Source organism: Mixia osmundae (genome assembly GCF_000708205.1).
Source record: "Mixia osmundae IAM 14324 unplaced genomic scaffold scaffold_4, whole genome shotgun sequence".
NCBI classification, from domain to species: domain Eukaryota; kingdom Fungi; phylum Basidiomycota; class Mixiomycetes; order Mixiales; family Mixiaceae; genus Mixia; species Mixia osmundae.
This window is the reverse complement of record NW_014575560.1, coordinates 611,652-636,916: the sequence shown is the minus strand read 5'-3', so window position 1 is coordinate 636,916 and position 25,265 is coordinate 611,652. Positions and strand designations below refer to the sequence as shown.

Below are 25,265 nucleotides of genomic sequence, written 5' to 3'. Positions count from 1 at the left end.
CGACAGCTCTCCAGACAGCAGTCGACGACGGCGACAGCACAAGTTGGCTCCCTTGGGACAGCTTGCGATCGAGATGGCGAGCGAGCTGAGCTATCCAGATGCACGGTTCATCATGTTCTCTGACTTTGATGGTACGCTGGTCGCTAGATCTGCGGGCGCACATCTCACAGCGTGATTCACTCGACAGGCACGATCACTACAGAGGTCGACTGCCGTCCGTCAGTCCTGCTAGCCGGCCCTCTGACCGCCAAGGCGTGCAGGATAGCAATGATCACATGACAGACAACCTCGGTATGGGCGTCACCGAGCGGCGCAAGTACAACGAGGCCATCTTGAACGGTTCAATGTCGTTCAGGCAAGTCGCGGGCTCTCGCGCCTGCATGGACCTGCCTCAAGCCGACACAAGACAGAGACGCATTCGCGGAAGAGCTTCAGAGCGTATCTAAGAATCACTCCTTTCCAGACTGTCAGTCCGTTCTGAAGAAGAGTTCGCCTTCATCGTCCCATTTGCCATCGCTTCCTCACTCTCAACGCGCGCAGACATTAAGCTTGATCCGGGCTTCAAGGCTTTCCTCGATTATGCCGATCAGGCTGGCATACCGGTCGTCATTGTCTCAAGTGGCATGGTGTTCGTCCAACATCGCAAGCATCGTCTCCTCGGCTAGACTGAATCGCACGCAGGCCTATCATTCGATCCATACTGTCAAATTTGATCGGACAGGAGCGAGCAGACAAGCTCGAGATTGTCGCCAACGATGTGACGATCCACAGTGATAAGTCATGGGAGATCAAGTATCGACATCCTGACAGGTCAGTGTCGCATGCTCTGCCACGCACGCTGTCAGATCTGATGCTCCTCAAAGTCATTATGGTCACGATAAATCTCGCGCGCTCCGCCCCTATGCTGCTCACAAGCCTCGTCCGACCATCTTCTTGTGCGCTGTCTTGTCTCGCCGAGAGTGTCGCTGATCTGACATCGATTAGCGCTGGCGATGGCGTATCAGACCAGTCCGCAGCGGGCGAATCCGACATACTCTACGTCAAGATCGTGCCGGACGGCCATAACGATCTGGCCGCTCACTGCCAGAAGAAGGGCGTGCCGTTCGTGCCTTTCTTGGCCTGGGATCAGATCCGCGATTCAGTCAGAGACGTTGTAGACGGCAAAGTCTCGGTCAAGGACGTCCAGGACGGCAAGGCGACCATCACAGCAGCAGCAGAGGCGCTCCAAAAGGCTCAGGCGAGATCATAAAACCCGCTTCGTGGCACTGTAGCCCGAGTGCGAGCATCCAAGCCACTTCGAGGCAATGAGGCCCCAGTGTAAGCCGTGATCGCAATAGACAGAGCAACAACAGCATATGTACATCTACATGGTAGCGCTTACCGCTTCTTGCTGCCGCTGTACTTTTTGAGCACGTCTGCTGCCTTGACATGCGTGGAGGCCGGATCGCTGCCGGCTCGCATCAAGCTGAAGCCGCCAGGTATGCGTGGTGAGGCAGCAGAGCCAAAGCTGAAACGACCCGACCGAGAGCTTATCACAGACGCAGCGCTGGGCGAGCTCGCGGGAATGTGTCGGGCGTCCTCGAGGGAGCTCGTACGATGTATTGGGCCTGTATTTTCGAGCTCCGCAATTGCTGTTGTTGAGGCAGCCTTGCTTGGACTGCTCCCGGTCGGTACGAAACGCGAAGACAGGGAGCGAGCGATGCCAGAACGAGACTTGACAGAGCGGAGCATAGGTGGTCGCGGTCCCAGAGAGTCTTCCGGAGCGGCAACAAAAGGTGTGGGCTCCACGGCCGATATTACGCCTGACCCGAGTTCGAGTGACACGGCTGCATCAGCTGACGTAGGATTAGCGGTGTTCGTCACTGTGGCGAGCGCTTCCGAGCCTTCTGGTATTGAGAGCGGCAATTCGACACCATAAGTCAAGCTGAGCGGACGCGCAACGACTTCTGCGTTCGACGGCGACGCAGACATTATGAGCGATGCCACCATGCGTGCGTCTTTAGGGTCACTTCGAGCATTCTGAGACCTCGTCAGGCTGCGGGGGTTCTTGCCTGCATCAGAAGGCGAACGATTGACCGCAGAATCACCCGTTGAGCGACGCGCACGAGCTAGCTTGGGGGGCTGAGGCGTCCAAGGCTCTGTCTCGATAAGCCAATATTTGGTGCCTGGCGAGAGACCGAAGCGGTTTGAGCTGGCCTCGTCTATCTCGACGACGCATTCGGTCAGCGAGGAGATACGGGCAACAATCCACTCTCGCGTTCTGATCTGCTCTGCAATCGGCCCTGTCGGCTGGAGGAAGTAGTGCGGAAAGGCGATGTTGAAAGCGGCCCAGACCTGTGCAACAGTATTTCGCGTCGGTAAAAAGAGCGCGAGATCGCCTTTAGCAAAGCTAAGGCCATCACAATCAGAGCCGTGCACTTGAGTAGAGCATATGACTTACTTGCGAAACGATAACTTCTCTCCCGACTGCTCCGCAGCCCGACTGGCGCGCTCGCGATAGATTTTGCATTCTTTCTGCCATTTGCGCGTTGTCGTTGCCGCGCTGGACAGACGTTCCTTGATAGCACGATCCAAAGCAAGCGGATCGTGCCGACTTAGAGCTGCTAGAGTGTCGTTGAAAGTCCCGACAGCAAGTTCGCCTGACCGAATGAGGCTTTCTTGACTTGCGGGTGGCGTGGTGGTCGAATCGCGAACGAAAGTGAGCAGCTCGTTCTGTGCATCTTGAAGTCTTTTGGCATGTCTCAGTGCGGATAATGCATGTTCAACGGCTATCACACTTGCGTCTGATGTCATACGGTTGGCGAGCTGCTTTTCGAGCTCTGACACGCGCTGCTGTGCCGCATTGACGTTGTGAAGCATCTTTTCGACCTCTTGGGAAAGATCCTGAGCGCTGCTACGATATCGCTGACTCTCTTCAACAAGGGCTGTCCTTTCAAGATCGTGATCCATGCGAAGCTGTCTGACCTCTCGGTCACGTCCTTGTAATCGTTCCTGAATCTGCCGCGACGAATTTGCGAGCGCGGACAGCTCTGCTTCGGCTTGCGCGTGCAAAGTTTTGGCCGTGGATGCGACAGTGATTGCTTCTGCCAGCTCGATAGCGAGCTTGCCGTTCTGCTCTTCACTCCGAGCAAGATGGGCTTGGGCTTGATCATACTTGCGTAGCTGCTCGTCATATCGAGCGGCAGTCGTGATCGCATCGCTTTTGATCTGATCTCTGAGAGTCAAGATCTCGCTGTCACGCACGCGCAGCTTCTGTGCCTGCTGAGCGACAGTGTCCTTCAGCGCTGAGACTTCTCTGTCGTGGGTCGTGTGCTGAATGCGGAGCTGCCGAACCATGACTTCGTGCTCGCTGCTAGTCTCGCGAAGCTGGCGGACTCTCTCGGCTTCGACACTGCGCAAAGATACTAACTCATCCGCTATAGACTTTTGCTGATTTGCGTGCGCCTCCTGCTGCTCTCTCGACATATTCTGAAGGTTTTCTATCCGCATAGTCGCATCCTGCAATTCTTTTTGAAGCCGCGCTAGCTCGTCGCGCAGCGTACCGTCGCTGTCTGCTGCGGGCCCGCGTACAAAGCCCTCGTGAAGGGCAGACATCAATGATAGCGACGAAACAAGTAGAACACGAGGCGCTATTGCAGGATGCGCTCGTTGTCTGTCAACAAGCTTCAGCGAGGTCTCGAGCTCGCCGAGGACGCTGATCAGCTCCTGAAGGTCTTGGATCGTGACCGAGGGAGCGATACTGTCAGCCTTGACGCCGTTAGTGGCAGGCTCGCGCTTAAAGTCGATTTGCAGATAGGCGAGATTATCGTCGAGCGACTTGACCTCCCATGGCAATTTGCCTGCAAATTCAGTCTTGTAGTGCTGTCGTCGCTTGCGTTCGGCTGTTGCTTGCTCGCCGTATATTGTCGTGTGCTCTTTAGCGGCCTGTGACATGAGAGAGGCGTACTCATTCCTTCGCATAATCTCAAAAAGGGTGGCAGCGTAGGCCGGTACTATGCCCGCGAGTCGAGCAAGATGTTTGAAGCCATCGCACCGAGATTTGAGATCAGTGTCCATGCTTGTGATGAGCGCGGGCGTCTTTGTCATGATCTCCTGCAGATGAGCAACTGTCTGCAAAACGTGAATGAGGTGGAGAGATGTTGCATTCTTGCGCTCGACGAGGAACCGAATCCTGTCGCGCGACTCCTCGTCGAGAAGAACAAGCTCGTCCGCCATCGCCTGTAAGGCTGAAGCAGACGAGTCTGAAGCGCTGGACATGGACGCAAGCAACTCTTGCGCACGCTGAGCTGCTTCGTATGCGTCCTTTTCGCAGTCAGCGAGATCATCCTGGTTGTCTTGCTCGAAAGCATGACGTAGGTCCTGGGCACCTGCCGAAACGTCGTCGAGGTAGACGTGCAGCTGTGCGAGCCGTGTCTGCAGATCGTCTGATATGCGAGCGCAAGCTGCTCTGACGCTCTCCAGCTTCTCGCGACTGACGTGATCAGCTAGTGATCGGCTCTCCCTTGACTTGCCTTTAGGCTGCACGACTTGGCCGCTCGCACTGCCGAAACATGGGTGGACTTTGATGCGCTCGAGCATTGCAAGCGATGGCGCGTAGTCCTCCAACAGCTCGACATAGTATGTTAAAAGCGGAGTGGCAAAGAGCTGTGGTCACATCGTTCAGCGCGCAGATCTGATGCAGTGACTGAAGCCGACCTCGAAGACGGCGACGGCGCCCTCCTTGCTGGCTCGATGCTGCTCGAGATTGCCCACTGCAATCTCGAGCGCACGACGCTGCTCTTTGAGGGAGGCGAGCAAGGCGAGTGAGTTGGACAGGTTGACGGTCGCGTGACGGTCATGTGCAGCTAGCCAGGCCTGCAGCGTGCTAGGCTGGATCTGTGCAGCCGGAGCGCTCTCGGTGCCTCCCAGCGCGACGACCCCGTCGACTAGCCAGGGCTGAACGAGTGCGTCTGCGTCGCCAGACAGGGCGTCTCTCGAGAACACAAACACTTCTGCTCGTCTTGAGGGTTCTGAGGAGGACGACTGTGGGGTATGCGATACGAGGGCAGCCTGCCGGCGATTTGGACTTGCGCCGTTGAGGGCCCTGAGCGATGACTGGCGTGAGAGTGGCGATCTCTGTGAAGTGGACACCGGCTCGCGCGCCTCGGCGAGCAGTGCGGGCAGGACTGCCTCGTCTACCTGCCATGACCTGTGAAGAACGATGACGCTATCTGCGGCAAGACCGATCAGATCTGCCAACAAGGCTTCGAAGCTCTTGAGAGAGTGTATGCCGCGCAATGCATGCTCGTCGAGCTCGTAGGTCTCGCCGTCGTGGGCCGAGACCACGCTCAGCATGGGTCGCGCGAGCTCGTCGGTCTGGTCCGTCGCAGTCGGCTCGTCGCGTCAATTGGCTTTGCAGCGACGCCAACAACCTTGACGCTCAGCCGGCCAGCCAGCGTTCCCGTTGCTCGTTCGCGCTCGTCTGGCGACTGGTCGGCCCCGAAGATGCGCGACTACAAGATTGTCATCTTGGGTAGTGGTGGCATTGGCAAGTTGGCTACCTCATGCGCAATTGTCAGGCCCTCATGTCTACCGCGGAGACAGGCAAGAGTGCGCTGACGATCAGGTTTGTGTACGACAATTTCGTAGAGAAATACGATCCAACGATAGAGGATAGCTTCAGGACGGTCAGTCTCGCTGGCGCAGGCAGAAAGGCGGGCTGAAGTTGGTGTGGCATGCGACCAGGTGGCCATGGTGGATGGCTATCGCTGCCAAGTCGAGCTGCTCGACACGGCCGGCACGGAGCAGTTCATGGCCCTACATTCGCTCTACATGAAGTCTGGCGACGGCTTCGTGCTCGCGTTCAGCCTGACCAGCCTGGACAGCATCAACGAGCTACAGACCATCCGGGAACAGATTCTGCGGACTAAGGAGGCAGAGGGCCTCACGCCGGTCAGTCAGAGGTGGCCGTTCTTGACGTGTACGCGTGTCTCAAGCGCTGTGTCCGCATACAGGAAGAGGTGCCGCTCGTCCTCGTCGGCAACAAATGCGATCTCGTTCACGAGCGACAGGTACCGCGCGAAGTAGGCATTCAGCTCTCCCAGGCATGGGCAAAGCCATACTATGAAGCCTCGGCGCGGCACAAGATCAACGTCGAAGAGCTCTTCGAAGATATACTGCGACAAGTCGTCAGGCAAAATCCGCCTGGACAGACCGGCAAGAAGAAGCGGAAGCTGTTCTCGCGATGCAACGTGCTATAGTCTCAAGAGAGACAGGTCACATTTTGCTCGCTGTTGCCCGACCTACAAGATGACCCGACCCTTGCTGGCTGCTATCCGCGTATTGGCTAGCGGTCTCATGCCTGCATTTTACATCATCGCAGCTCAACACGATCGCAACTTGTACGATTGACATCTGCAGGCGCCTCACGGCGCAGCGCAGCCACGCGCAAAAAGACATAGACATTGACATGGGCTTTGGGACGTTGGTTGTATGCATCACATCCGCCAGAGGGCAGAGCAAGTCAGTGCCGGCCAGATGAGATCTTATGGATGGCCGAGAAGCGAGGCCACCTCGCTTGCTGCGCGCTCCATTGTGACAAATTTACCTGAGCGGACGTACAGGACGTGGAACAGGTAGGTACGCGCGCGCCGCGAACGCGTGTTTCTCGTTTCTCGTGCACCACACCTTTCATCATCGTTCAGGCAAGTCAGCGTGACAGCACGCAAGAGTGCCCACTGCTGCGAGAGCGTACATCTCAGTAGAGTCGCAGTCGAGGCTCTGACGGACTGCAGGATCGGTTGAGGTCGTCGAAAGGCCAAACAGCCATCAAGCACAGCACGTCGTCGTCGAGACTTCCCCCGAGCTCGCGCCTTGCCGACGAGCAGTGTAAACTGCATCGCACGCCGTCACGCTAGTAAGACCATCCGATCCCGTCAGGTTAAGCTCGCTCTTGGACATCCCAGCCGGTGCAAAGACCGACAAGAATCGCCCACGACATTGACAGGCAAGTCCATCACGCTGGTCTGACCTCCGCTGGGCTGATCCCTGGGCTTGACCAGGAGACCAGACTGACTAGGACGTTATCTCCTCAACCTCAAGATGTGTGGCATTGTAAGCTCACCCGGCCGCTCTGCTCGACTGCACAAGGCTAATCTGACTCGCTTGTTGCAAACAGTTTGCATACTGCTCCTTCCTGCTCGAAAAGGTGCGAATGCACGGCCGTAGTTGTCACCAGGCTGACGTTTGCAACGATATTTGCTTCCCGTCTGTCTCCTTCCGCCATGATCACCTACACGCTCGACGCATACTCGCGCTTACACGCTGGGCACGCGTCGCCCTTCACAGGACCGTCGAACGATCCTCGAGATCCTGCTGAACGGGCTCCAGCGACTGGAGTACCGCGGCTATGATTCAGCTGGTCTCGCCATCGACGGCGATACGGCCAAACAGGTCTACATCTTCAAACAGGTCGGCAAAGTGGCTGCATTACGCAAACACACCGGCGAGGCTGCCCTCGATCTCGACAAGACCTACCTCTCCCAGACCTCCATGGCTCACACACGATGGGCCACACACGGTGAGCCCAACCCGACAAATTGCCATCCTCATCGGAGTGACCCGACCAATGAGTTCACTGTCGTCCATAACGGCATCATCACCAACTACAAAGAACTCCGTCTCGTCCTCGAGAAGCGAGGCTATAAGTTTGTCACGGACACCGACACAGAGGTCGCTGCCGTGCTCGCCAAGTACCTCTGGGACAGCCAGCGCGGCAGACCAATCTCGTTTACGTCCTTGGTCAAATCGGTCATCAAAGAACTCGAGGGCGCGTTTGCCTTTGTGTTCAAGTCGATCCACTACCCTGACGAGACCGTCGTCTGCCGTCGTGGCTCGCCCGTCTTGATCGGCGTAAAGACTGACAAGAAGCTCAAGATTGATTTCGTCGATGTCGAATTGCCCGGTGCAGCTGATGACAAGCTCGACACGCGTAAGTTTGATGGCCACTATCTGCTATTGACCTGACTTGCCCTTGATGTACAGCCGTCGGAACCGCGCCCATTAACGGAGGCTTGCTGGCTGTGCCTGACGCAAGTCAGACAGGCTCCAAGCTCGTTCGTACCCAGTCGCGCGCATTTCTGTCGGACGACGGCATGCCTCAACCGATCGAGTTCTTCATCGCTTCAGATGCTTCTGCCATCGTCGAGCACACCAAGCGCGTGCTGTACTTGCAAGATGATGACATTGCTCACATTGCTGAAGGGGGTCAGTCTATACACAGGGAAGCGGCATGCTTGATGCTGACTCGCATTGCAGAGTTCCACATCCACCGTCTCCATCGTGACGAGACGGGCAGCGTGTCAGCGGTCCGTGCTATTGAGACGCTCGAGATCGAGTTGGCAGCAATCATGAAGGGATCTTTCAACCATTTCATGCAAAAGGAGATCTATGAGCAGCCCGAGTCTGTCGTCAACACCATGCGAGGTCGCATCAATTTTGATTCGCAGCGTGTCAATCTCGGTGGCCTCAAGACTTATCTTCATGTCATCCGTCGCTGCCGCCGTCTCGTCTTTGTTGCCTGTGGCACATCTTACCATTCCTGCCTTGCTGTAAGTTGATCGGCCGCGCTTCTTCCTGTGGCGCGCTGTATCGCTGACGCCCTTTGGCCAGACACGCGCCATCTTCGAAGAGCTCACCGAAATTCCAGTCTCGGTTGAGCTCGCATCCGACTTCCTCGACCGCAAGTGTCCCATCTTCCGCGATGATGTCTGCATCTTCGTTTCCCAATCGGGTGAGACGATCGACACCATTCTCGCGATGCGTTATTGCCTCGAGCGTGGGGCACTCAACGTTGGCGTCGTCAACGTTGTCGGCTCGACCATCTCGCGCGAGACCCATTGCGGTATCCACATCAATGCCGGCCCAGAGATCGGTGTGGCTTCTACAAAGGCCTACACGTCCCAATATATTGCCTTGCTAATGATGGCGATCCAGCTCTCGGACGACCGCATCTCGCTGACGCCTCGCCGCAACGAGATCATCGATGGACTCCACGAGCTGCCTGGTCAGATCAAAGCGATTCTGCAGCTGGACGCTAGCTTGCAACAGCTTGCTCCCGTTCTCGCTAAGGAGCGCTCTCTGCTCATCATGGGTCGCGGCTTTCAGCACGCAACCTGTCTCGAAGCTGCTCTCAAGGTGCGCACCTTGCTCGTACAGTCTTCGATATCGCTGACATACCAGGGCTTCAAGATCAAGGAATTGACATACATGCATTCCGAGGGCATCCTTGCTGGCGAGCTCAAGCACGGCCCTCTTGCCTTGATCGACGAGTCCATGCCGGTCTTGCTCATCATGACGCGCGACAGTCTGTATCCCAAAGTGCAGTCGGCACTGCAGCAGGTCACCGCTCGCAAGGGTGCGCCTATCATCATCGCCAATGAAGACGACGACAATATTACTGCTCCCCGTGTACGTTTTGCTTGTCTGCTGCGTGCGCTTGCATGACTGACGCATTTCGCCTATCAGACGATTCGCGTACCTCGCACGGTCGACTGCCTCCAAGGCTTGCTCAACATCATCCCTCTGCAACTGCTCTCGTATCACATGGCAGTTGCGAGAGGTTTCAATGTCGATTACCCAAGAAATCTGGCCAAGAGCGTCACTGTGTAAGTCGTGCCGCATGGCTCGAAAGCGTGAGCTGATCCGATAAGACGGTCTAGTGAGTGACCGAAGGTGACAAAGTATGCCGATAGAGTAAGACTCGACAGGCTAAATCTCGTGACGCCTAAAGCCCGACGTCAAGACGAATTTCAGTGCGCTCGCAGTTTGTACTTAGAAGACCTGTCAACGCCATGCATCCCTGTACGATGTCGAACAACACTATGCTAGCTGCGAGGGCGGGAACATCATGCCTTCCAGATTCGCTTGGTGAGCTCGGTGATGCCTGTGAACAATGAGACAAGTGAGCAAACGTGGCTTGCTGGATGTGGAGACGGAACTTGCCGATATCATTGGTGTTAAACTGATACAGTCCCACGAGGACGCCGACGGTAGCCAGTCTGACGCCCCATCGTGCGACGGGACCGATGATAGGAAACTTGCGATCGTGAAGGTAATCTATCAAAATCTGGTCGAAGCCCTGCGAGCGTTTGCGTACAGCTCAGCACAAGTAGGACCTGCTACGATCCGGTCGCCTTACTAGATGCGAGTGGATGACCAGCGTGACGGCCAGAACGCCGTCGAGCATTGGATTCGGGCTCGTCACGACCGTAGCGCCTAGGACCGGCACGAGAGCGGCGGAGATGAAGCGCTCGAAGGTCCAGTGATAAGAGCCATGCGATTTGCTGGGCGGAGGGAACGTCGTTGGGTCATTGACGGTACCTTTGACGTAAGGACCTTGACTGCCTGCTGCGACTGCACCCGCTCTGATGGCCGTGCTCGATTTGACGAAGGCTCGAGGAGCGGTCTGGAATGATCGTGCAAAGTGCATCGACGTCGCCTGGCGCTTGCAGGCCTGCTGCATTGGCGAAAGCATCTTGACCTTGGGAGCCTCTCGAGGCGCGAATCGGGTCAACCGATGCCACGAGTGCAACGACCAATCAGAATACGCGATTTTTCAAAATGCATGGACAGCCCAGTCTACGAGGACGTGATCTGAACGCCATTCGCTCCTCGCAAGAGGCATGCCGCTCGATCGTAGCGAGGAGGCGATTGCACCACCTGTCCAAGCGAGCAGGTGTGACGCGAAAGGTGTGCTTGTCCCGGATAGCACGTTCCCATGCATTGCTGGTGTTGGGTCGTTCAAGAAGGCAATTGCATTGCTGAGCGGCAACAGCGAGCTGAATCTGTTGGCATGGGAGGGCCGTCTTGGACCGCCGCTATACGTCGATCGAGCGAGCATGGCGAGCGTGGTGAGATGCAATCTTGTGATTAGACCGGGTATTGCCGCGCTGCCGCCAGTGATGAGGATATTGCTGGCCATCGTCCGTCGTAAATCGATCGGAAGCTGCAAGAGCTCGCAGATGAATGAGAGCGGTACACAGCATGAGGTCACGGGATTCTCACCTTTGCAAGACAAGTCAAGATGAGCTCGGGAAGGCAAAGGTCGTCCTCGTCAGATTCGGCGAGCAAGGTCTCTGCCGCACACTCTCGAATCCAGCCGGGTATCTGCAGCAGGCCGCCGTCGTCTTCGACGCGTACTCTCGCGTAGCTGTCGCTGGCAGTGGCACTCGCTTTGTAAGTTTCTGCTAGCGAGTGAAGCTGCGCCTCTTCGAGCACTGTCGCTGCCCGTGCATCGCAAAACAGTGACCGTGCCTGCAGATCATGCATGTTCGCATCGGTCAGCAAGTCGTCGGGTACCCGAGTCCAGTGTGCTGTGCTTGAGGGCGGCGCGCGAGACGATAGCTCTGGCGTCGGCAGAAAGCGAGCATGACGTGCCAGTAGCGATCTCAGTCTTCGAGTGAGCCATTTGGACGCACGACGCGTGTTCATCACGGAAGCATAGATCGGCCTGGTCGCAAACACCTGTCTGGTTTGCATGAGGGATTCGTAGCGGTCGCGAGAGCAGTAGCACCGACGGGTGTGACAGTTGTAAAGTCTCCGCCGATATCGACGACAAGTCCAGTCGTCCGACCTGTCGCGAGGAGCGACAACAGTGAAGCGGGCGCAAAAGACATCGATGTCACCTGCTCGCTGCTCGTCAGCCCGGCCCTGCGCGCGCTTGCCGAGTCACTTGCCTGGAGGTTCTCGAGCAAAGCTTTCGTCAAGTCGTGCTTATACTGGCGTGTCATGAAGGGAGACTCGACGAGCAAGACTGTGCGAGGCTTGGGATCGATGAGTAAGACACTGCGTGCCATAAAGTCAGCATCGGCGCTCGCGAGTGACGGTCTGCCGACGTGCTGCTCAAAGGTATAGCGCATAGCGGCCTGTATCGCGATATAGGATGCTTGCTCGGTAGCGGTCCCGTGAGCAGCGGAAGCGCTGGCCGTCGCGTGGCGATGTTGGTCGAGTGGAAAGCATGCGCGAGGCTCGTGTTCGCTGCCAAAGCCGACTTTCCAGACGAGCGAGCCTGGGTCGATGACGATGGGTTCGTCCTGGCTGTACAGAGCGAGATGCCTCTGCGTTCTATTGGCGGCAGAGGGGGCACCTGAGGAGGACATTGCTGGCTTTTGCCGGACGGCTCGCTGCCTCGACGTCTCGGGGTCGCCAGCCCACGCGCGCGCGCGCGCTTTTCCGCCGACCATGCGATCTGGCCTGAGCCGCTTCTGCGATCACTGCCGTCGGACGCTCGGCAGACGATCAAAGTCCACAGCGATCAAGCGGCTGCTCGACTCGCCCCAATCCTCAGCCACAGTCACGGCATGGGTGAGATCGGTCCGCAAGCAGAAGCGAGTCGCATTTGCAGAGCTCAACGATGGTTCCAGCTCGACGAACTTGCAGGCAGTCTTGACGCCCGAGCATGCCGTACAGCTCAACACTGGCACCTCCATCACTGCGAGCGGTAGTCTCGTCAGGAGCCAAGGGACCGGTCAATCGGTCGAGCTTCAGGTCGACGATCTCATCGTGCTCGGGCATTGCGATCTCGATGTGAGCATGCTGTGCCTGAGGATGCGCTAGCTGATGGACTACCGCTCAGGAGTATCCTATTCAGAAGAAGGACACATCGATGGCCTTTCTGCGCAAGATACCTCACCTCAGACCGCGTACAGCTACGTTCGCAGACGTGCTTCGAGCCAGACACAGGCTTGTGCAACGCGCACATACCTTCCTGGAAGAGCAGGATTACCTCCACGTACACCCTCCCGTCATCACCTCTAGCGATTGTGAAGGCGCAGGCCAGGTGTTCTCTGTCTCCGAACCAAGCAAGTCCACCCCGACGGATGTCATCGGCAGCGGACCGCCGTCAAACTTCTTTGGCCGACCAGGCTTCTTATCAGTGTCGACACAGCTGCATCTGGAAGCGCTCGCCGCGTCGCTCGGTCGTGTATGGACACTCGCGCCTACTTTCCGCGCAGAGCGCTCAGACACAAGTAGACATCTCGCCGAGTTCTGGATGCTCGAGGCAGAGTCTGTGTGTGACTCTTTGCAAGGCCTGATGGACGACGTCGAGCAGCTCATACTCGCAATGGTCTCAGCAGTACCCGACCTGCCACTCAGCCCCGCCCTCCTCGCAAAGCCGGCACGATGGCCTAGAATCACCTATGCGCGCGCTATCGAGCTTCTCGTCGCTGAACAGGACCAGAAGCAGACCTTTTCGACATCAGTTAAATTTGGCTCAGATCTGAGCTCGGAACATGAGAAGTGGCTGGCAGAGGTGCACGCTCGAAGTCCGATATTCGTTCATGACTACCCGGCCGAGCTCAAACCATTCTACATGAAGAGACTCGAAGCAGCTCAGACAGCCGAATGCTTCGATCTGCTCGTCCCACACATAGGCGAGCTTGCGGGTGGTTCTCTCCGCGAAGACGATCTTGGCCGACTGCAGCTGCGGATGGAGCAAGACGGCATGAATCTAGATGCATATGCTTGGTACCTCGATCTCAGACGGTATGGTTCGACACCACATGGCGGCTTCGGGCTCGGCTTCGATCGCCTCATTGCCTGGCTCACGGATACAGCAAATCTGAGAGATGTTGTTGCGTTTCCCAGAAGTCTGGAAGCCAGTCGATGCTGATTGCATGCTCGCTGATCAATTGCCGATCGCACCGTGATGCGCTCAGTTCCTGGACAGCTCTGCACCGAGTCGATACGATGAGATCTTCGCCCAGTCTAGCTTCTGGCGCGTCTTGGGCAGTCCCCGCCGCAGCTCTTTGAAAGTCTTCTCGCTCAGCTCTGAGTAGGCAGCGTTGAGTGTCGTCTGATAGCTTCTCTCGCTGTCTGCGATGGCTTTTACGATGGCCTTGCTGACTTGATCGTCTGATTTTGACGATGCGCCAAAGGAAAGTGCTACAACCTTGTCAGCTCGCAGTTGGACGTTGCCTTGTTCGTAATAGTGCACGGTAAGCTTGTTCGTACCGGATATTGTGCCCGCGCTGATGTCGATGCAGTAGCTTGAGCGCCAACGCCCGGTCCTGTCCTACCGATCAGCTTCGGCGCCATCCTATTATGTATGGTTGGCGCACCAGAAGTTCTCTGGATTGTACTTGTTGCCTACTAGGTGTATCGCATACAGGTGCTGCTTCTCAGCATCCACTTGAGGCTGTTGCGGTTCAAAGGGTGCCATGACGATGTCTTGTTGCTTTGCCGCGTCGTCGACTTGTGCCATATTGTCCGGTATGGCAGCGGGTGAGGGAGCATCCGGCGCATTGCTGGCGTCAATTGCGACTCCGTCAGCGTTCATAGTCGGTGAAGTCTCGTCTTGGACATCGAGTGCGGCCTCGTCCATCTGCGCTGCGGACCTGGCAAGTTCTCCGGTCTGTGCCTCGTTCGTCTCGTTTGCAAGTGGTCGCTGTCCACACGCGAAGACGGCGACGGCACCTTGTGCATAGTGATCTGCAACATATCCACGCATTGCACCATCGAGAGCTGTACGTAGTCGCTCGAGCGCATCGTCGACTGAATAGCTTGTGAGCTGGCCTACTGAGCCTGTCAGAGGATCATAGGCAAAGCTTTGTCGCTGTCGCGGATCGATGTAAAGCCTTTGCGATTTAGTCACTAGCACGGCGTCACTGCACAAGACTGTCGCAGCTGTTGCGTGAGGCAGATGCACGACAGTGAGCTGTTCGACGTCGACCTGCTCGAGCGTGGGCAGCATAGCTTCGTCAAAGACAGCGTCGCTGGTGCCAGAGATAGCTCTGACATCACTGAGAACATCGTTGAGCTCCCCCGGCGGTGCTTGCAGAAGAAATTCACTCATGCCCCCTCCCTGCCTGCGAGAGACTGTGAGACCAAAGCCCGCTCGCTGCTTATTCGCCAGCTGAGAGCTTGAGCAGACTTGCGATGTGCCGATCGTCGCCCTTGGTAGCTAGATAGACAGCGGGAGATGTTCAATGCCCAGACGATTACGCCGACCGATGGTATGTCCACAAGAAAGCGCTCGAAAAGCAGTCACGACACGCTCACATTCAGCTACACGTCAGATCAGCTACTTATTAGGCTGGCCCAAGCTCTTGTGGAGGTAAATTGGTCGTGCACCTTTGCGAAGCTTCTTGACTCAAGGTGACGATAGTGCGATGCGGCCTTATTCGAATGCAGTTGCAGAAATTCCACAGATTGGATGGATTTACTGAAGTCTCGATGCGACTTCTGATGCTACAAACTTTTCGTAATATGCATTTCTTATTCGTCTTTGACCTAAACATTGCACTCGTCCAGACCTCCGAGCTTGACCTCGGGTCAACCCTGAAGAACAGCGCTAATCGAGCCAGCGCTACAAATTCGCGCGTGCCCGTGAGCAGGTGATTGACGAGCAGCCACGTCATCGCAGCTGACCACGTCATGACTAACGTGTCGCCACGTCACGGCACGCCACACCATTGCAACTGACCACGTCAGATGTTGTAATATCACGTGATATGATGCAAATTTTGAGCTTACAGATCCATCCCTCCTTAGTTATGCTTTATGTTTGAGCTATTTGTAGGTCACTAGCAGACTTTCGAGCGGATTCGAGAAGATTTTCTAAAATTCTGCCAGGCGGCGGGTAGTCTCATGGAGCGTATGGCAGAAGAGTTTGAGCTATTTTGCTTCGATGTTGTATACGCTGGCTTCCCTGGGCAGCTCACTAGTGTACGCGTAATTGTGATCTCGGTGACTCTTTGGATCGTAGTCCAGCACGTGACGTCCAGTGACACGTGCTTCGATGACGTGGCTAGTGGCAGATGACGTGGCGGGCTAAACGCCCCCGCACACGCTGCGGAGACCCAATCAAGAGGTCGAGGAAGTGCTCGCCTTCGATCTCTAATCCTCAGGAACGTTCAATAGCAAGGCGATCGTAATTGCAGACAACATTTGCGTGGCCATCCGATCTCTGTCCGGTGTTCTCACGTTGATTTTGTTTGTGATCACACAACGCCGCGTGTGAATGTAAGACTTGCAATTCGTGGCCTCTGTCGAGGACCTCTTGAGATCTGCGCACTCAGGATGTATGAATGCATGCATGCATGCACGGCCGCACTTTATGCAGCCAGTACGCATGTTTCTGCCTCACAGCGTCCGCATGAGGCGCCTCATCTCTGACGGCGCGGCAACGAGGCGCACCCAGCTGCAGATATGAAGTGACCGCATCGCGTCAGCTGTGCATCACAACGCGGTCGTCCTGACCATATCAAGTATCGAGCATGTCGCGATCAGCATTGTTGAAAACGTCGTTCCCTCCAATCTGCGAGCTTTGCGACCGGCGAGCTCCAGCCTTCGTCATATGCCGCTGGACCCCTCCTTGTTGATCGAAGCGCTTTGCGTATGCGCTGTCAGGATTGGACTGGACTTGCATTGCCTTGATCGAGGTGGAAGCGGAGGGCGGCAGCAAATACGTGCGCGGAACGATGCTGGAGTGCCAAAGTGGGTTGCTTTGCTGTCCTGATCCCATCGATGCTCGGTGCTCAGGCAGCTGCAGAGCCTGTGACACGGCCAAATGTATTCGGCCGGGATATCGTGCAGTCTGCCCGGCATGCATCTGAGATCATGAGGCCGCTGGCGGACCACTCGCTTGTCCGACAAGTTCGCGAGTCCGCGGCGCTTTTGATATCGACATCGACTCGCCGGTGCGGTCATGCAAGTGCCGCCGTCTTACTTCGGTGATGCAGCCAATGCGCACACCATCGAGTTCACAGCCGCCTGCCATGCACAAAAGACTCGTTTCGTCCAAACGCATCATGCGAGCGCATGACCGAGCGAGCACGTGCCCTGTCCGGTTGGACAGCCACATCGACGCAATCTGACGTGCTGCTCTGCTACGGATGAGTGGTGATATAACATGGCGGTGCCGGGACGTCACGGTAGATGAGTGTGCGACAAGAGAGGGAGACCGGTCACAAGTCCATTAATGGCGCGAGGATCGGTTGTGCAGGCATCACCTGCTTCGTGACCCCTAACCTCGATGCAGTGGACCTCATTGGTGCGCTGTGCCGGACACGAGTCTGTCGCGGAATGACTGAACCATGTGTGACTGTTGCTTTGCGTGTCGACGTTGGAAGGCGCGCGAGTGTTGCGAGAGGAAGAGCCAACGACGATGGCAATGCTGACTGTACGGCGAGGCACGAAGATGTCCTAGGCCTGCGCACTGCTTGTGACTCGCAACTGTCTGGCTTGACTGACGAGCAGCAGCCAGTAGCAGCGCAGAGACGACCCTGGCTTGCGCCGGCAGCAGCAGGCGATGCGGACCTTGGCCGAGCTCAAGTCGGCTTCAGTCGTTCAGCCCGACAACAGATATGGCATCAAGTCTTATCTCGCACAGGCTCGCAAGCTCTCCGACGAGGCAGAGGCGCTCGAGCACAAGGGTGACGCCGAGTCTGCCTACTTGGCACTTAGACGATGGGCTGGGTTAGCGCTACTGCTGTCCTCGATTCGAAGCTGATCAGTGCGAGCCTGACAGCGTCATGAGTGTCATCAACCAGCACCCCGAGCATCCCACTATGCGCAAGCTCAAAGGTCCAGAGTACATGCTCTTCATGGATCTCTCCCAGCGAGTGCATTCAGCCGGCCAAAAGATGAACACTCTCGCGCGGGCACTTCAGGCAAGAGACGAGGAAGCAAGAGCCAGCACGAGCAGTCCGCATGATTTGCCATCGTTGGCGCATTCGAACGGCACAACCTCTATCGCCTCGTCCGCATTACACGACTTCACGCCGCCTTTGACGCCCTCGAAGCGTGCAGCACAACCGGCCTCACCAGCCGGGTCTGCCGCCGAGTCTGCACCTCCGAGTACGATCCGAGAGCGCCTACTTGCTCTACGAAACGCGGGACTCGACACAGGCGCGCAGCCGCAAGAAGGCCTGGCAGGCGCTCATCACACGCGGCCGGGCGCTGCCAGGCAAACGACGCACGTAGCTTCGTCCCGGCCAGCACCTCCGCCACATCTGCCACTCGGCGCAACGTCGCCAGTGAGCGAGAGACAGCAGGCCACCAAGCCGATAGCTTTGCGAGCAGACGTTAATGGCCATCCAGGCACTGCAGCTCCCTCGCCGTTCAGATCAGCCCCAGAGCTTCAGCATGACGAAAGACCAGGATCTGCGCCAGCGCAGCTGGATTCTGAGCATGACAAGCAGCCAGAGCCTGCCCCGTCTCCGACCGGGCACATTCGACCGCAGCTAGAGTCGGACAATTCGTATACCCGGCTTGCAGCACTGCCCACGCCGAGCTACCAAGACTTTGAAAGCCACTTCCCAGCCGTTGAGAAATTGTCAGATCTGCCAGGAGTCCCACCCAGCAAGCCAGGCGCATCGACTGTGCTAGGCCGACCTCCGACGCCGCCTGATTTCAGCAGGCCTGTTGAGCCCAGTCGGCGCCTACTGCCTGTAAGCGAGCACGCGTATGCGCCAGACAGCCTGGCATTAGGAAGCTCTCGTCCGCCGCCTGCCTCAAGTCAGTCACCTCTTCAATCGATCGCGTCCAAAACGCACCCAACTGTTCCAAGCATTGCTTTGCCTCGGGCAAACTCAATCCTGCCGGCCCACCTATGGCAGTACCTGGAGCCGACGCTCAAAACAAACGAGGCAACCACAGATAGCTCCCTTTCTATATTACTGCTCGATCTGCGGACCCGTCCAGAGTTCGAGGCGCGTAGGATCGCGGGCAAGACGGTCTGCCTGGAGCCGGTCACGTTGCGCAACGAAATCTCCTCACAAAGATTAGAGTCCTCGCTCGTGCTATCACCGGAGATCGAGCGGGATGCATTCGCGAAGAGACACACTTTCGACCTAATCATCTTTTACGACCGTTCTTCTAGCAAGCTACCCGTCACACCGCCTGTGTCTGCAAGTACATCGATCGATGACCCAGCCAGGATCCTGTACAATCTATTGACAGCAGTCTACGAGCGCGAGTTTGCTCATCCGCTGAAAAGGTCGCCTATGCTACTCATCGGTGGATGGGATGCTTGGCAGAGAGAGATTGGCGATCGAGGCACGGTTGGCGAGAAGCTTAACGAGCCTAGCAGACCCGCTCGGCCAGCACTTGGCAATATAGACATCAACGCAGGCCGTCAACGTTCTGAAAGCCAGCCATCTGCAAGGCTACCGTGAGATTGAGCCTTGCTTTTGACTTTGATCCTAGCTGACCTCAGGTTCGTAGCGAAAGTGCATACTTGCTGGGACCGGCGCCGACGGCATCCGACGAAGCTGCTGTGAGCATCAATGGACGCGAGGCTGCGCTCTACAAGCAAGGCAATTCTTCCGCGCGGTCCTCTGACAGCTCTTTTCAAGATCTGGGCTACTTCAAGTCGCACGACGTCTCGAGCGGCTCCCTGTACGGTCATCCGTCTGCGTCATCGCCGATTGCCATCCCAGCTCTTGCTGCACAGCGTCAGGTTGTAGCACCAGCATTTGATGCTTTTGCTACGCCTACCTCGGCGTTACTTGACCAGTCAAGGCAGCCACGGGAGCTGATCTATGATCGCCGGCCTATAGACTATCCTCAGATCAACCGAACGGCTCTCAGCATGCCGCAGCGACCACCGCTTGCTGCGATCTCTTACAACGAGCCCATGCGGCCGCAGCCATCGCGCTCGAACACTGCGAGGACATTTTCGTCCTTCAATCAGAGTTCGTCCCAACTTTCTCCCATCACGCCAGGTTGGACCGATCGAGCGATGAATTCGAACTTTGGCGACGGGACAGTCGGCTTGACCGGCCTCAAGAATATGGGCAACACTTGCTACATGAATAGCACAATACAGTGTTTGAGCGCTACGATACCTCTCGCGCGCTTTTTCAAGGGCAAGTCGTCCGGCTCTGCGTCTGAGCTCGTCTGACACTCGCATGAGCGCAGATGGCAGCTACAGGCGCGCGATCAACAGACAGAATCCCATGGGTACTCAAGGCGTCCTCGCCGACGCTGTCGGTGAGCTCATCAAAGTTCTTTGGACCGAGACATACAATTTTGTTGCCCCGGTCTCCTTCAGGGTAGATATCAGTTCCTTCCGCATGCGCGATGTCAGCTGACGCATCCCGCGCCAGGATGCCATCTGTCGATTCGCGCCACAATTTCGCGGCACTGATCAACACGACTCGCAAGAGTTCTTGGCGTTCTTGCTCGATGGGCTGCATGAGGATCTCAATTTTGTCGTGAAGAAACCGCGACCTGTCGAGATGACGCCAGAGCGAGAGGCAGCGCTTGAATCGCTGCCCACGCAGGTGGCTTCGGAGAAAGAGTGGCAAATCTATACTCGTCGAAACAACAGCGTTATTGTCAACTGGTTCCAAGGACAGTACCGTAACAGGTTGCAGTGCCTCACTTGCGGCAAGACATCGACGACCTACGACACCTTTATGTATCTGTCACTACCGTTGCCAAATAAGTCGCGGTCAGAGGTCAGCCTACAGCAGTGCCTGGACGCATTCGTCAAGGAGGAAGTGCTCGAGAAGAGCGAGGCATGGTCAGTGTCTGCTGCTATGGTTCTGTCGGTTTGACTGACAACATGGGCCCCCGCAGGAATTGCCCTCGCTGCAAGACGCGAAGGAAGGCGACAAAGCGGCTAACACTATCGCGCTTGCCTCCGATCCTGCTGATTCACTTCAAGCGGTTCTCATTCAAGGGACCGTTCTCCGAGAGACTCGACACCGTTGTGCGATACCCGCTCAGCAGTCTCGATCTAACAAACTATCTGCCCCCACCGCTACCGCCCGCAACTGCGAATCTGTACAACGTGAAGCCAGAGACAGTCGGTCCGACTGCGAGCTCGAGCAGCTACCGATACGACCTCTATGCAGTCAGCAATCATTTTGGCAGCTTAAGCTCTGGCCACTACACTGCCTTTGTCAAGAACAACCGTGGCTGGTGGTCCATTGGTGATTCACGCGTCAGCAAGGCGAGTGATTCAGATGTCCAGCACGCCGGTAAGAGCGTCTATATCCTCTGGTATTGCAGAAATGTACACTAAGCTTTGTTGTGTTGTTGTCCTCATGTGTGAATTGCAAGCACTGTCACGCGAGGGAGTGCTGTCTTTTGGACCAGCTTGGTCACTCTTGAGGCGATCTGTGCGAATACACAGGCTGCGAAGAGCCGCGCCGATCCTTGCCATTCGCACGCTGCAGACTACTGCGATATGAGCGTTGCGTGCGCGCTTGCGTACGTCGATGGACATGCCGTCCAAGGCTGTCGCAGACCTTTGCGAGACCGAGGCTGACTCAGGTGTCCAGTGTCCAACCGTTCTCCTGTGCCGTTGGAGTTGAGCGCGAGGCATCGCAGGCGCAGACAGCACTGACCTTGATGACCTTTGCCTTTTCGAGAATCACCTTTCCTTCCTTGTATCGCTGCGAAGCTTCATAGGCTTTGATATAGACCCAGCCAAGGGAGATGTTGCATCCCTTGCATCTCAGATCGGCAATAGAGTGCAAACCGGTCAGTAGCATCTTCTCTTCCTTCTTGCCTGTCACGGTGTTCGTGGTCGACCTGAGCAAGTACGCAGGTCCATCGCGACCGCTGAAACTCTTGCTGACGAGCTCATCTTTCAAGGCCAGATGGGCCGAGCATCGGGCACAGCTGAATATTGCGTTTGAAGGAGGATAGTAGTGCAGCAGAGGTTTCGGATCGAGCACGTCGGTCGGCGGCGGCGGCGGGACAAAGTCAGATGCGGTTGTGGACGACATCATCGGGCCTGGCGCCAATGGCGCGATGTTGCCTGCTGGCGTGAGATGCCTCTGCATGACTGCAGCTTGACATAAAGCTCAGCTCCGCGTCATGATGCTTCTTGGCGAGGCTGCAATCCTGAGCGCTCAGACGACGCGTCGAGTCGTGGAGCATCGAGGCTCCAGGACTCAGAGGCACAACTCGATCGGGACCATCAAGGGCGCGAGCGGCGTGCACGCAAAGGGCAAATTGCAATCTCAGACACTAGCCGCAAGGCTGCAAGAGCCACCGGCAGGATCAGCCGGATCGTTCGGTCGCCTTTGAAGAGACCACCTGTGCCATACTCAGCATACTTGAGCGGGCGTAGCTCTGCATGAGTGGACTTCGAGAGACCGCGCAGGGCTGAGCTACTGATCGATCTGAAACTGAAGGGCCGATACCCGTCGAATTGGCAAATCGCGGACGAGCCAGAGCTGTCGGTCGCATATCGGTCAGCTAAGTCTGAGTCGCAGGGTCTTGAATAGCCGTAGAGTCGTAGTCTCGATCGTCAAAGAGCTGAACGAGTCGTGCTACCACGAGGCTTAGCTTGCACCCACATCTGATGAGAGCACTGACCAGAGATGAGAGGACCGAGCGAACGCACGCAATTGCCACCGACCTCATCGTTCAGCCAGTCGCCACGTTTGGGCTTCTTCGTCTTGCTCCCGTACTCAGCATCTCCCGAGCCTCTGCGACGCAGCTCTTGGCGCAGCGACAATGGCGTAGGAAATCGATCGAGAAAGCGGGATATCTTCTCATGCGTGAGACCAGTCACGCAATAGAGCATGCCAGCCCAAGTGCTGGCGAGACTGCATTGCGCAGCGTTGAGCTTACGAAAGGCGGTGTAGGTCGTCAGGTACTTCTGATCAGGCTGAGTACGCCGGAGGTAACGCTGAAGCTCTAGATAGCTTTCTCGATGCACGCTCGCGTCCGGTATTGCCAGCAGATCGGCCTCCTGATATTGGCGCTTCAAGGCGATACTGATCTCAGTCAAACGCTGCAGGACATCTGCTTCTTTATAGACATTGATGACCTGAAAGTCATCCACGATTCCGAGCTGGCTCTTCGAAGTTCTGACGCCTTTCATCAGACTTGAGTTGTGCTCCGAATGCGGTAAGCGATTGGAAACGAGGTAGAAGATCGAGCTGATACCGCTAGCTTTCATGCGAAGCTTCTGGTCGAGGTAGCGCGTCTGCGCAATGCTTTCCATAAAGTCGGAAGTCGTCTTGCGCTCGAGGATGCAATCAAGCACAAATTCACGACGGCTGTCTGACCTGTCGCGTGCGATCCACAGGCAATCGCCAACATCGAGTGTGCGACATTCGGCTTGGATCCCATGTGCTGATAGCTTGGCATCGAGCAGGCCGGCGACGGCCTCGCCCCTTTGCGAGCGAGATACCTCGCGGCTATCAACAATGACGACTATGTCGAACGTACCACGACGAAGACGCAAGGGCTCAAATGTGGGCAGCTCGCCGGTCGAACGATCGGTCATTCGCATAGCACGACGAGGCGTGTCGTTCGCTGCATTGGGCACTTTCTGTGGGATAGTAGCCTGACTTGCTATCGGGTCTAGCACGAGCCACTGACCTGCAGCAATGGGTATCTTGCTGAAGCTCGTCGATGACAGCCCAGAGGCTGACGATTGTCTGGCCAGTGCCGCGGCCGCTGAGCGAGCAGCCATCATGTCTTGCGTTTGCACGCGGCTTGATGGCACAGTCGCAGGGCCGGATGAGCTGCGCTTGAGCGCAGAAGGACCCTGCAAGAGGGCTCTGCGCGCCTCACTTGAATCTTTGGCCTGACCCGCGCTCGTGGGAAATCTCAGAGCAGGTGTGACTGAAGCAGCTGGCGCGCTAGCCAACTGCTTGCTGCCGTCCTGTCTCGAAAGTCCCACGCTTTTCGGCAGAGCGACCTTTGCTGACAGCCAGCCAAACTCGAGTGAGCCCAGATCGGGATGCTGCATAACCGGTCTATCTTTGTCGCGCTGGACATGCTGTCGGACGATGCCATGCAAGGCCTGTCCGACCCAATATCGAATATGGTAGAGCGTTTGGTGGGGAGGCTGCTCGTCCTGTTTGATCTCTGCATCGTCCCGGAGCCCAACAGGATTCCTGTTCGAATCAATATAATCATACGCAAAGGGCCGCTCCGACAGAACAGAGGCAGACTTATGCAGCGCATCTACCGGCTTGTAGATCGCTGCTGTATGTCCAAGAGCCGCCCGGCGTCCGTCCCGACTCGGCGCAGTATAGGGATACTCGGTAGTCACACTGGCAGTGCTACCTTCGCTGGATAGCAGGGCTGGCAGGGAGGAGACGGGCGCGGCCATATGTGTTGAGACTGGCAAAGGCGTGTCTGCAACAGAAGCAGAAACAGGTGCAGGTACAGGTGCAGGTGCAGGTGCAGGTGCAGGTGCAGCTAAGCCGTCTTCTACAGCGCGCATGCGCTTCGCGAGTGCATAGCCCGCGAGTGTCAATGCCCAGCGACTCTTGCCATCCTTTGTAGCGAGATCCTTCTTGATCAAGCCGGCCATCGAGGACCAAGCGTTGTAGAAGCCACCTTCGTCGCGGCTCGCCTGCGTTGGCTTAGCAAAGGAGGAGTCGCAAAGCGGTGTGGCCAGCTCTTCGATATCGGGACGCGTTGCAGATTCGAGATGCTCTTCACTGTCGCAAAGTGCGTAGAGAGCGAGCAGGATGGCGTATGCACCCGAACGATGCTTGGGCGTATAGACGCGCGCGCGAGATCTCTTGGTTGGCGGGGGGCCATCAGCATCGTCCTCTCTGGATTTCGCCCTTGCCTTGGCGACCCGCTTGCCGGATGCCTTCCTGCTCCTGCCTTGCGGTATACGATTTAGCAACGACGAGCCAGGCCCGGCCGACGCATCTGAGTCGGCGGACCAATCTGGTACCTCCTCGCGGGCAGGGGCAATCTGAACGTTTGCGTTCGTTGCTGTACGCTTATGCGCGATGCTGTTCCAGCGTAGGCCAGGCGGCGGGCAGGGTATGCCAGCTGAGGACGGCGCGTGCAGTCAGTGCCTGAACGAGCACGGTGTTGAGCCAGACTGCTCGACTGACAACGCTGTTCGGGGAAGGGCACTTCGTTGGCTTGGCAGTAGTCCTTGAGGCGCTGCTCCAAGTGCTTAGCGTAGGTCTTGCCGATGTCTCGTAGCGCGGTGGCCTCCCATGGGCTGCACATGGGCGTGGGACATGCTTTCAGCGACGCGATTGCCTGTGCCATTTCTAAGTGTATGAGCCGAGGGGGTGGTGCACAGTGCTGTCGCGCGACCTACCTTGTTGCAGTTCGTCACGCTGTTGTCGTTGCCCCTCTGTGCGGCAAGATCTCGCATTTCTTCGAGCCATCGTACTGCGTCGCGCGAGGATCAGCTTTTGCTTGACACACAGTGGCAAGAGATCGCTTGCTCCATAGCGGATTGCCAGGCACGGTCTTGGGCGCCATCACGCAGAGCGCCGTGCGCAGGTCGATGACGCGATGATGATGACGACGACACGCGTCTCGCGCAAAAT

General features: G+C 56.9%; 12 protein-coding genes across 12 annotated transcripts; 5 read left to right on the top strand and 7 right to left on the bottom strand.

Moving 5' to 3' along the window:
- Positions 1 to 73: 73 nt before the first annotated feature.
- Positions 74 to 1,249, top strand: L969DRAFT_93942 (uncharacterized protein; the record flags this gene model as incomplete). The annotated part of the gene is made up of 8 exons (XM_014713226.1): positions 74 to 131; positions 188 to 204; positions 261 to 355; positions 411 to 487; positions 541 to 628; positions 682 to 810; positions 864 to 935; positions 985 to 1,249. 8 exons carry the CDS (start codon positions 74 to 76, stop codon positions 1,247 to 1,249), a joined length of 801 nt encoding a protein of 266 aa, XP_014568712.1.
- A 128-nt stretch (positions 1,250 to 1,377) lies between these two features.
- Positions 1,378 to 5,334, bottom strand: L969DRAFT_73505 (uncharacterized protein; the record flags this gene model as incomplete). Its single annotated transcript, XM_014713225.1, has 3 exons — positions 1,378 to 2,389; positions 2,441 to 4,644; positions 4,696 to 5,334. 3 exons carry the CDS (start codon positions 5,332 to 5,334, stop codon positions 1,378 to 1,380), a joined length of 3,855 nt encoding a protein of 1,284 aa, XP_014568711.1.
- Positions 5,335 to 5,484: 150 nt separating this feature from the next.
- On the top strand, positions 5,485 to 6,239 carry L969DRAFT_93940 (uncharacterized protein; the record flags this gene model as incomplete). The annotated part of the gene is made up of 4 exons (XM_014713224.1): positions 5,485 to 5,512; positions 5,584 to 5,666; positions 5,725 to 5,931; positions 5,994 to 6,239. The coding sequence occupies 4 exons, from the start codon at positions 5,485 to 5,487 to the stop codon at positions 6,237 to 6,239; spliced, it is 564 nt and encodes a 187-aa protein (XP_014568710.1).
- An 841-nt stretch (positions 6,240 to 7,080) lies between these two features.
- On the top strand, positions 7,081 to 9,648 carry L969DRAFT_93939 (uncharacterized protein; the record flags this gene model as incomplete). Its single annotated transcript, XM_014713223.1, has 8 exons — positions 7,081 to 7,092; positions 7,157 to 7,186; positions 7,327 to 7,969; positions 8,023 to 8,244; positions 8,296 to 8,588; positions 8,650 to 9,174; positions 9,229 to 9,447; positions 9,505 to 9,648. 8 exons carry the CDS (start codon positions 7,081 to 7,083, stop codon positions 9,646 to 9,648), a joined length of 2,088 nt encoding a protein of 695 aa, XP_014568709.1.
- A 115-nt stretch (positions 9,649 to 9,763) lies between these two features.
- L969DRAFT_93938 (uncharacterized protein) lies at positions 9,764 to 12,137 on the bottom strand (the record flags this gene model as incomplete). Its single annotated transcript, XM_014713222.1, has 7 exons — positions 9,764 to 10,117; positions 10,178 to 10,528; positions 10,622 to 10,984; positions 11,044 to 11,502; positions 11,556 to 11,663; positions 11,715 to 11,823; positions 11,878 to 12,137. 7 exons carry the CDS (start codon positions 12,135 to 12,137, stop codon positions 9,764 to 9,766), a joined length of 2,004 nt encoding a protein of 667 aa, XP_014568708.1.
- An 82-nt stretch (positions 12,138 to 12,219) lies between these two features.
- On the top strand, positions 12,220 to 13,651 carry L969DRAFT_73493 (uncharacterized protein; the record flags this gene model as incomplete). Its single annotated transcript, XM_014713221.1, has 2 exons — positions 12,220 to 12,564; positions 12,614 to 13,651. The coding sequence occupies 2 exons, from the start codon at positions 12,220 to 12,222 to the stop codon at positions 13,649 to 13,651; spliced, it is 1,383 nt and encodes a 460-aa protein (XP_014568707.1).
- A 42-nt stretch (positions 13,652 to 13,693) lies between these two features.
- L969DRAFT_93936 (uncharacterized protein) lies at positions 13,694 to 14,833 on the bottom strand (the record flags this gene model as incomplete). Its single annotated transcript, XM_014713220.1, has 2 exons — positions 13,694 to 14,048; positions 14,100 to 14,833. The coding sequence occupies 2 exons, from the start codon at positions 14,831 to 14,833 to the stop codon at positions 13,694 to 13,696; spliced, it is 1,089 nt and encodes a 362-aa protein (XP_014568706.1).
- Positions 14,834 to 14,924: 91 nt separating this feature from the next.
- On the bottom strand, positions 14,925 to 15,487 carry L969DRAFT_403622 (uncharacterized protein). The gene has a single exon (XM_014713219.1). The coding sequence runs from the start codon at positions 15,414 to 15,416 to the stop codon at positions 15,069 to 15,071; it is 348 nt and encodes a 115-aa protein (XP_014568705.1). The 5' UTR covers positions 15,417 to 15,487; the 3' UTR covers positions 14,925 to 15,068.
- Positions 15,488 to 16,243: 756 nt separating this feature from the next.
- On the bottom strand, positions 16,244 to 16,591 carry L969DRAFT_93934 (uncharacterized protein; the record flags this gene model as incomplete). Its single annotated transcript, XM_014713218.1, has 1 exon — positions 16,244 to 16,591. The coding sequence occupies one exon, from the start codon at positions 16,589 to 16,591 to the stop codon at positions 16,244 to 16,246; it is 348 nt and encodes a 115-aa protein (XP_014568704.1).
- A 699-nt stretch (positions 16,592 to 17,290) lies between these two features.
- On the top strand, positions 17,291 to 21,259 carry L969DRAFT_93933 (uncharacterized protein; the record flags this gene model as incomplete). The annotated part of the gene is made up of 7 exons (XM_014713217.1): positions 17,291 to 17,457; positions 17,510 to 19,153; positions 19,207 to 19,850; positions 19,903 to 20,036; positions 20,091 to 20,509; positions 20,566 to 20,991; positions 21,052 to 21,259. 7 exons carry the CDS (start codon positions 17,291 to 17,293, stop codon positions 21,257 to 21,259), a joined length of 3,642 nt encoding a protein of 1,213 aa, XP_014568703.1.
- Positions 21,137 to 22,014, bottom strand: L969DRAFT_402115 (uncharacterized protein). The gene is made up of 2 exons (XM_014713216.1): positions 21,339 to 22,014; positions 21,137 to 21,287 (listed from the first exon to the last, which is right to left on the bottom strand). Exons 1-2 carry the CDS (start codon positions 21,777 to 21,779, stop codon positions 21,261 to 21,263), a joined length of 468 nt encoding a protein of 155 aa, XP_014568702.1. The 5' UTR covers positions 21,780 to 22,014; the 3' UTR covers positions 21,137 to 21,260.
- Positions 21,917 to 25,197, bottom strand: L969DRAFT_93931 (uncharacterized protein; the record flags this gene model as incomplete). Its single annotated transcript, XM_014713215.1, has 5 exons — positions 21,917 to 22,217; positions 22,299 to 24,750; positions 24,816 to 24,969; positions 25,031 to 25,104; positions 25,161 to 25,197. 5 exons carry the CDS (start codon positions 25,195 to 25,197, stop codon positions 21,917 to 21,919), a joined length of 3,018 nt encoding a protein of 1,005 aa, XP_014568701.1.
- Between the last annotated feature and the right edge of the window lie 68 nt (positions 25,198 to 25,265).

What these genes read in the sequence shown, in the direction of transcription:
- L969DRAFT_403622 (XM_014713219.1), bottom strand. Translation starts at nt 15,416, where the DNA reads ATGACGTGGTCAGCTGCGATGACGTGGCTGCTCGTCAATCACCTGCTC.
- L969DRAFT_402115 (XM_014713216.1), bottom strand. Translation starts at nt 21,779, where the DNA reads ATGCAGAGGCATCTCACGCCAGCAGGCAACATCGCGCCATTGGCGCCA. An exon ending in AAAAGGCAAAGGTCATCAAG is followed by an intron (nt 21,288 to 21,338) that starts GTCAGTGCTGTC and finishes CCAACGGCACAG; the next exon opens with GAGAACGGTTGGACACTGGA.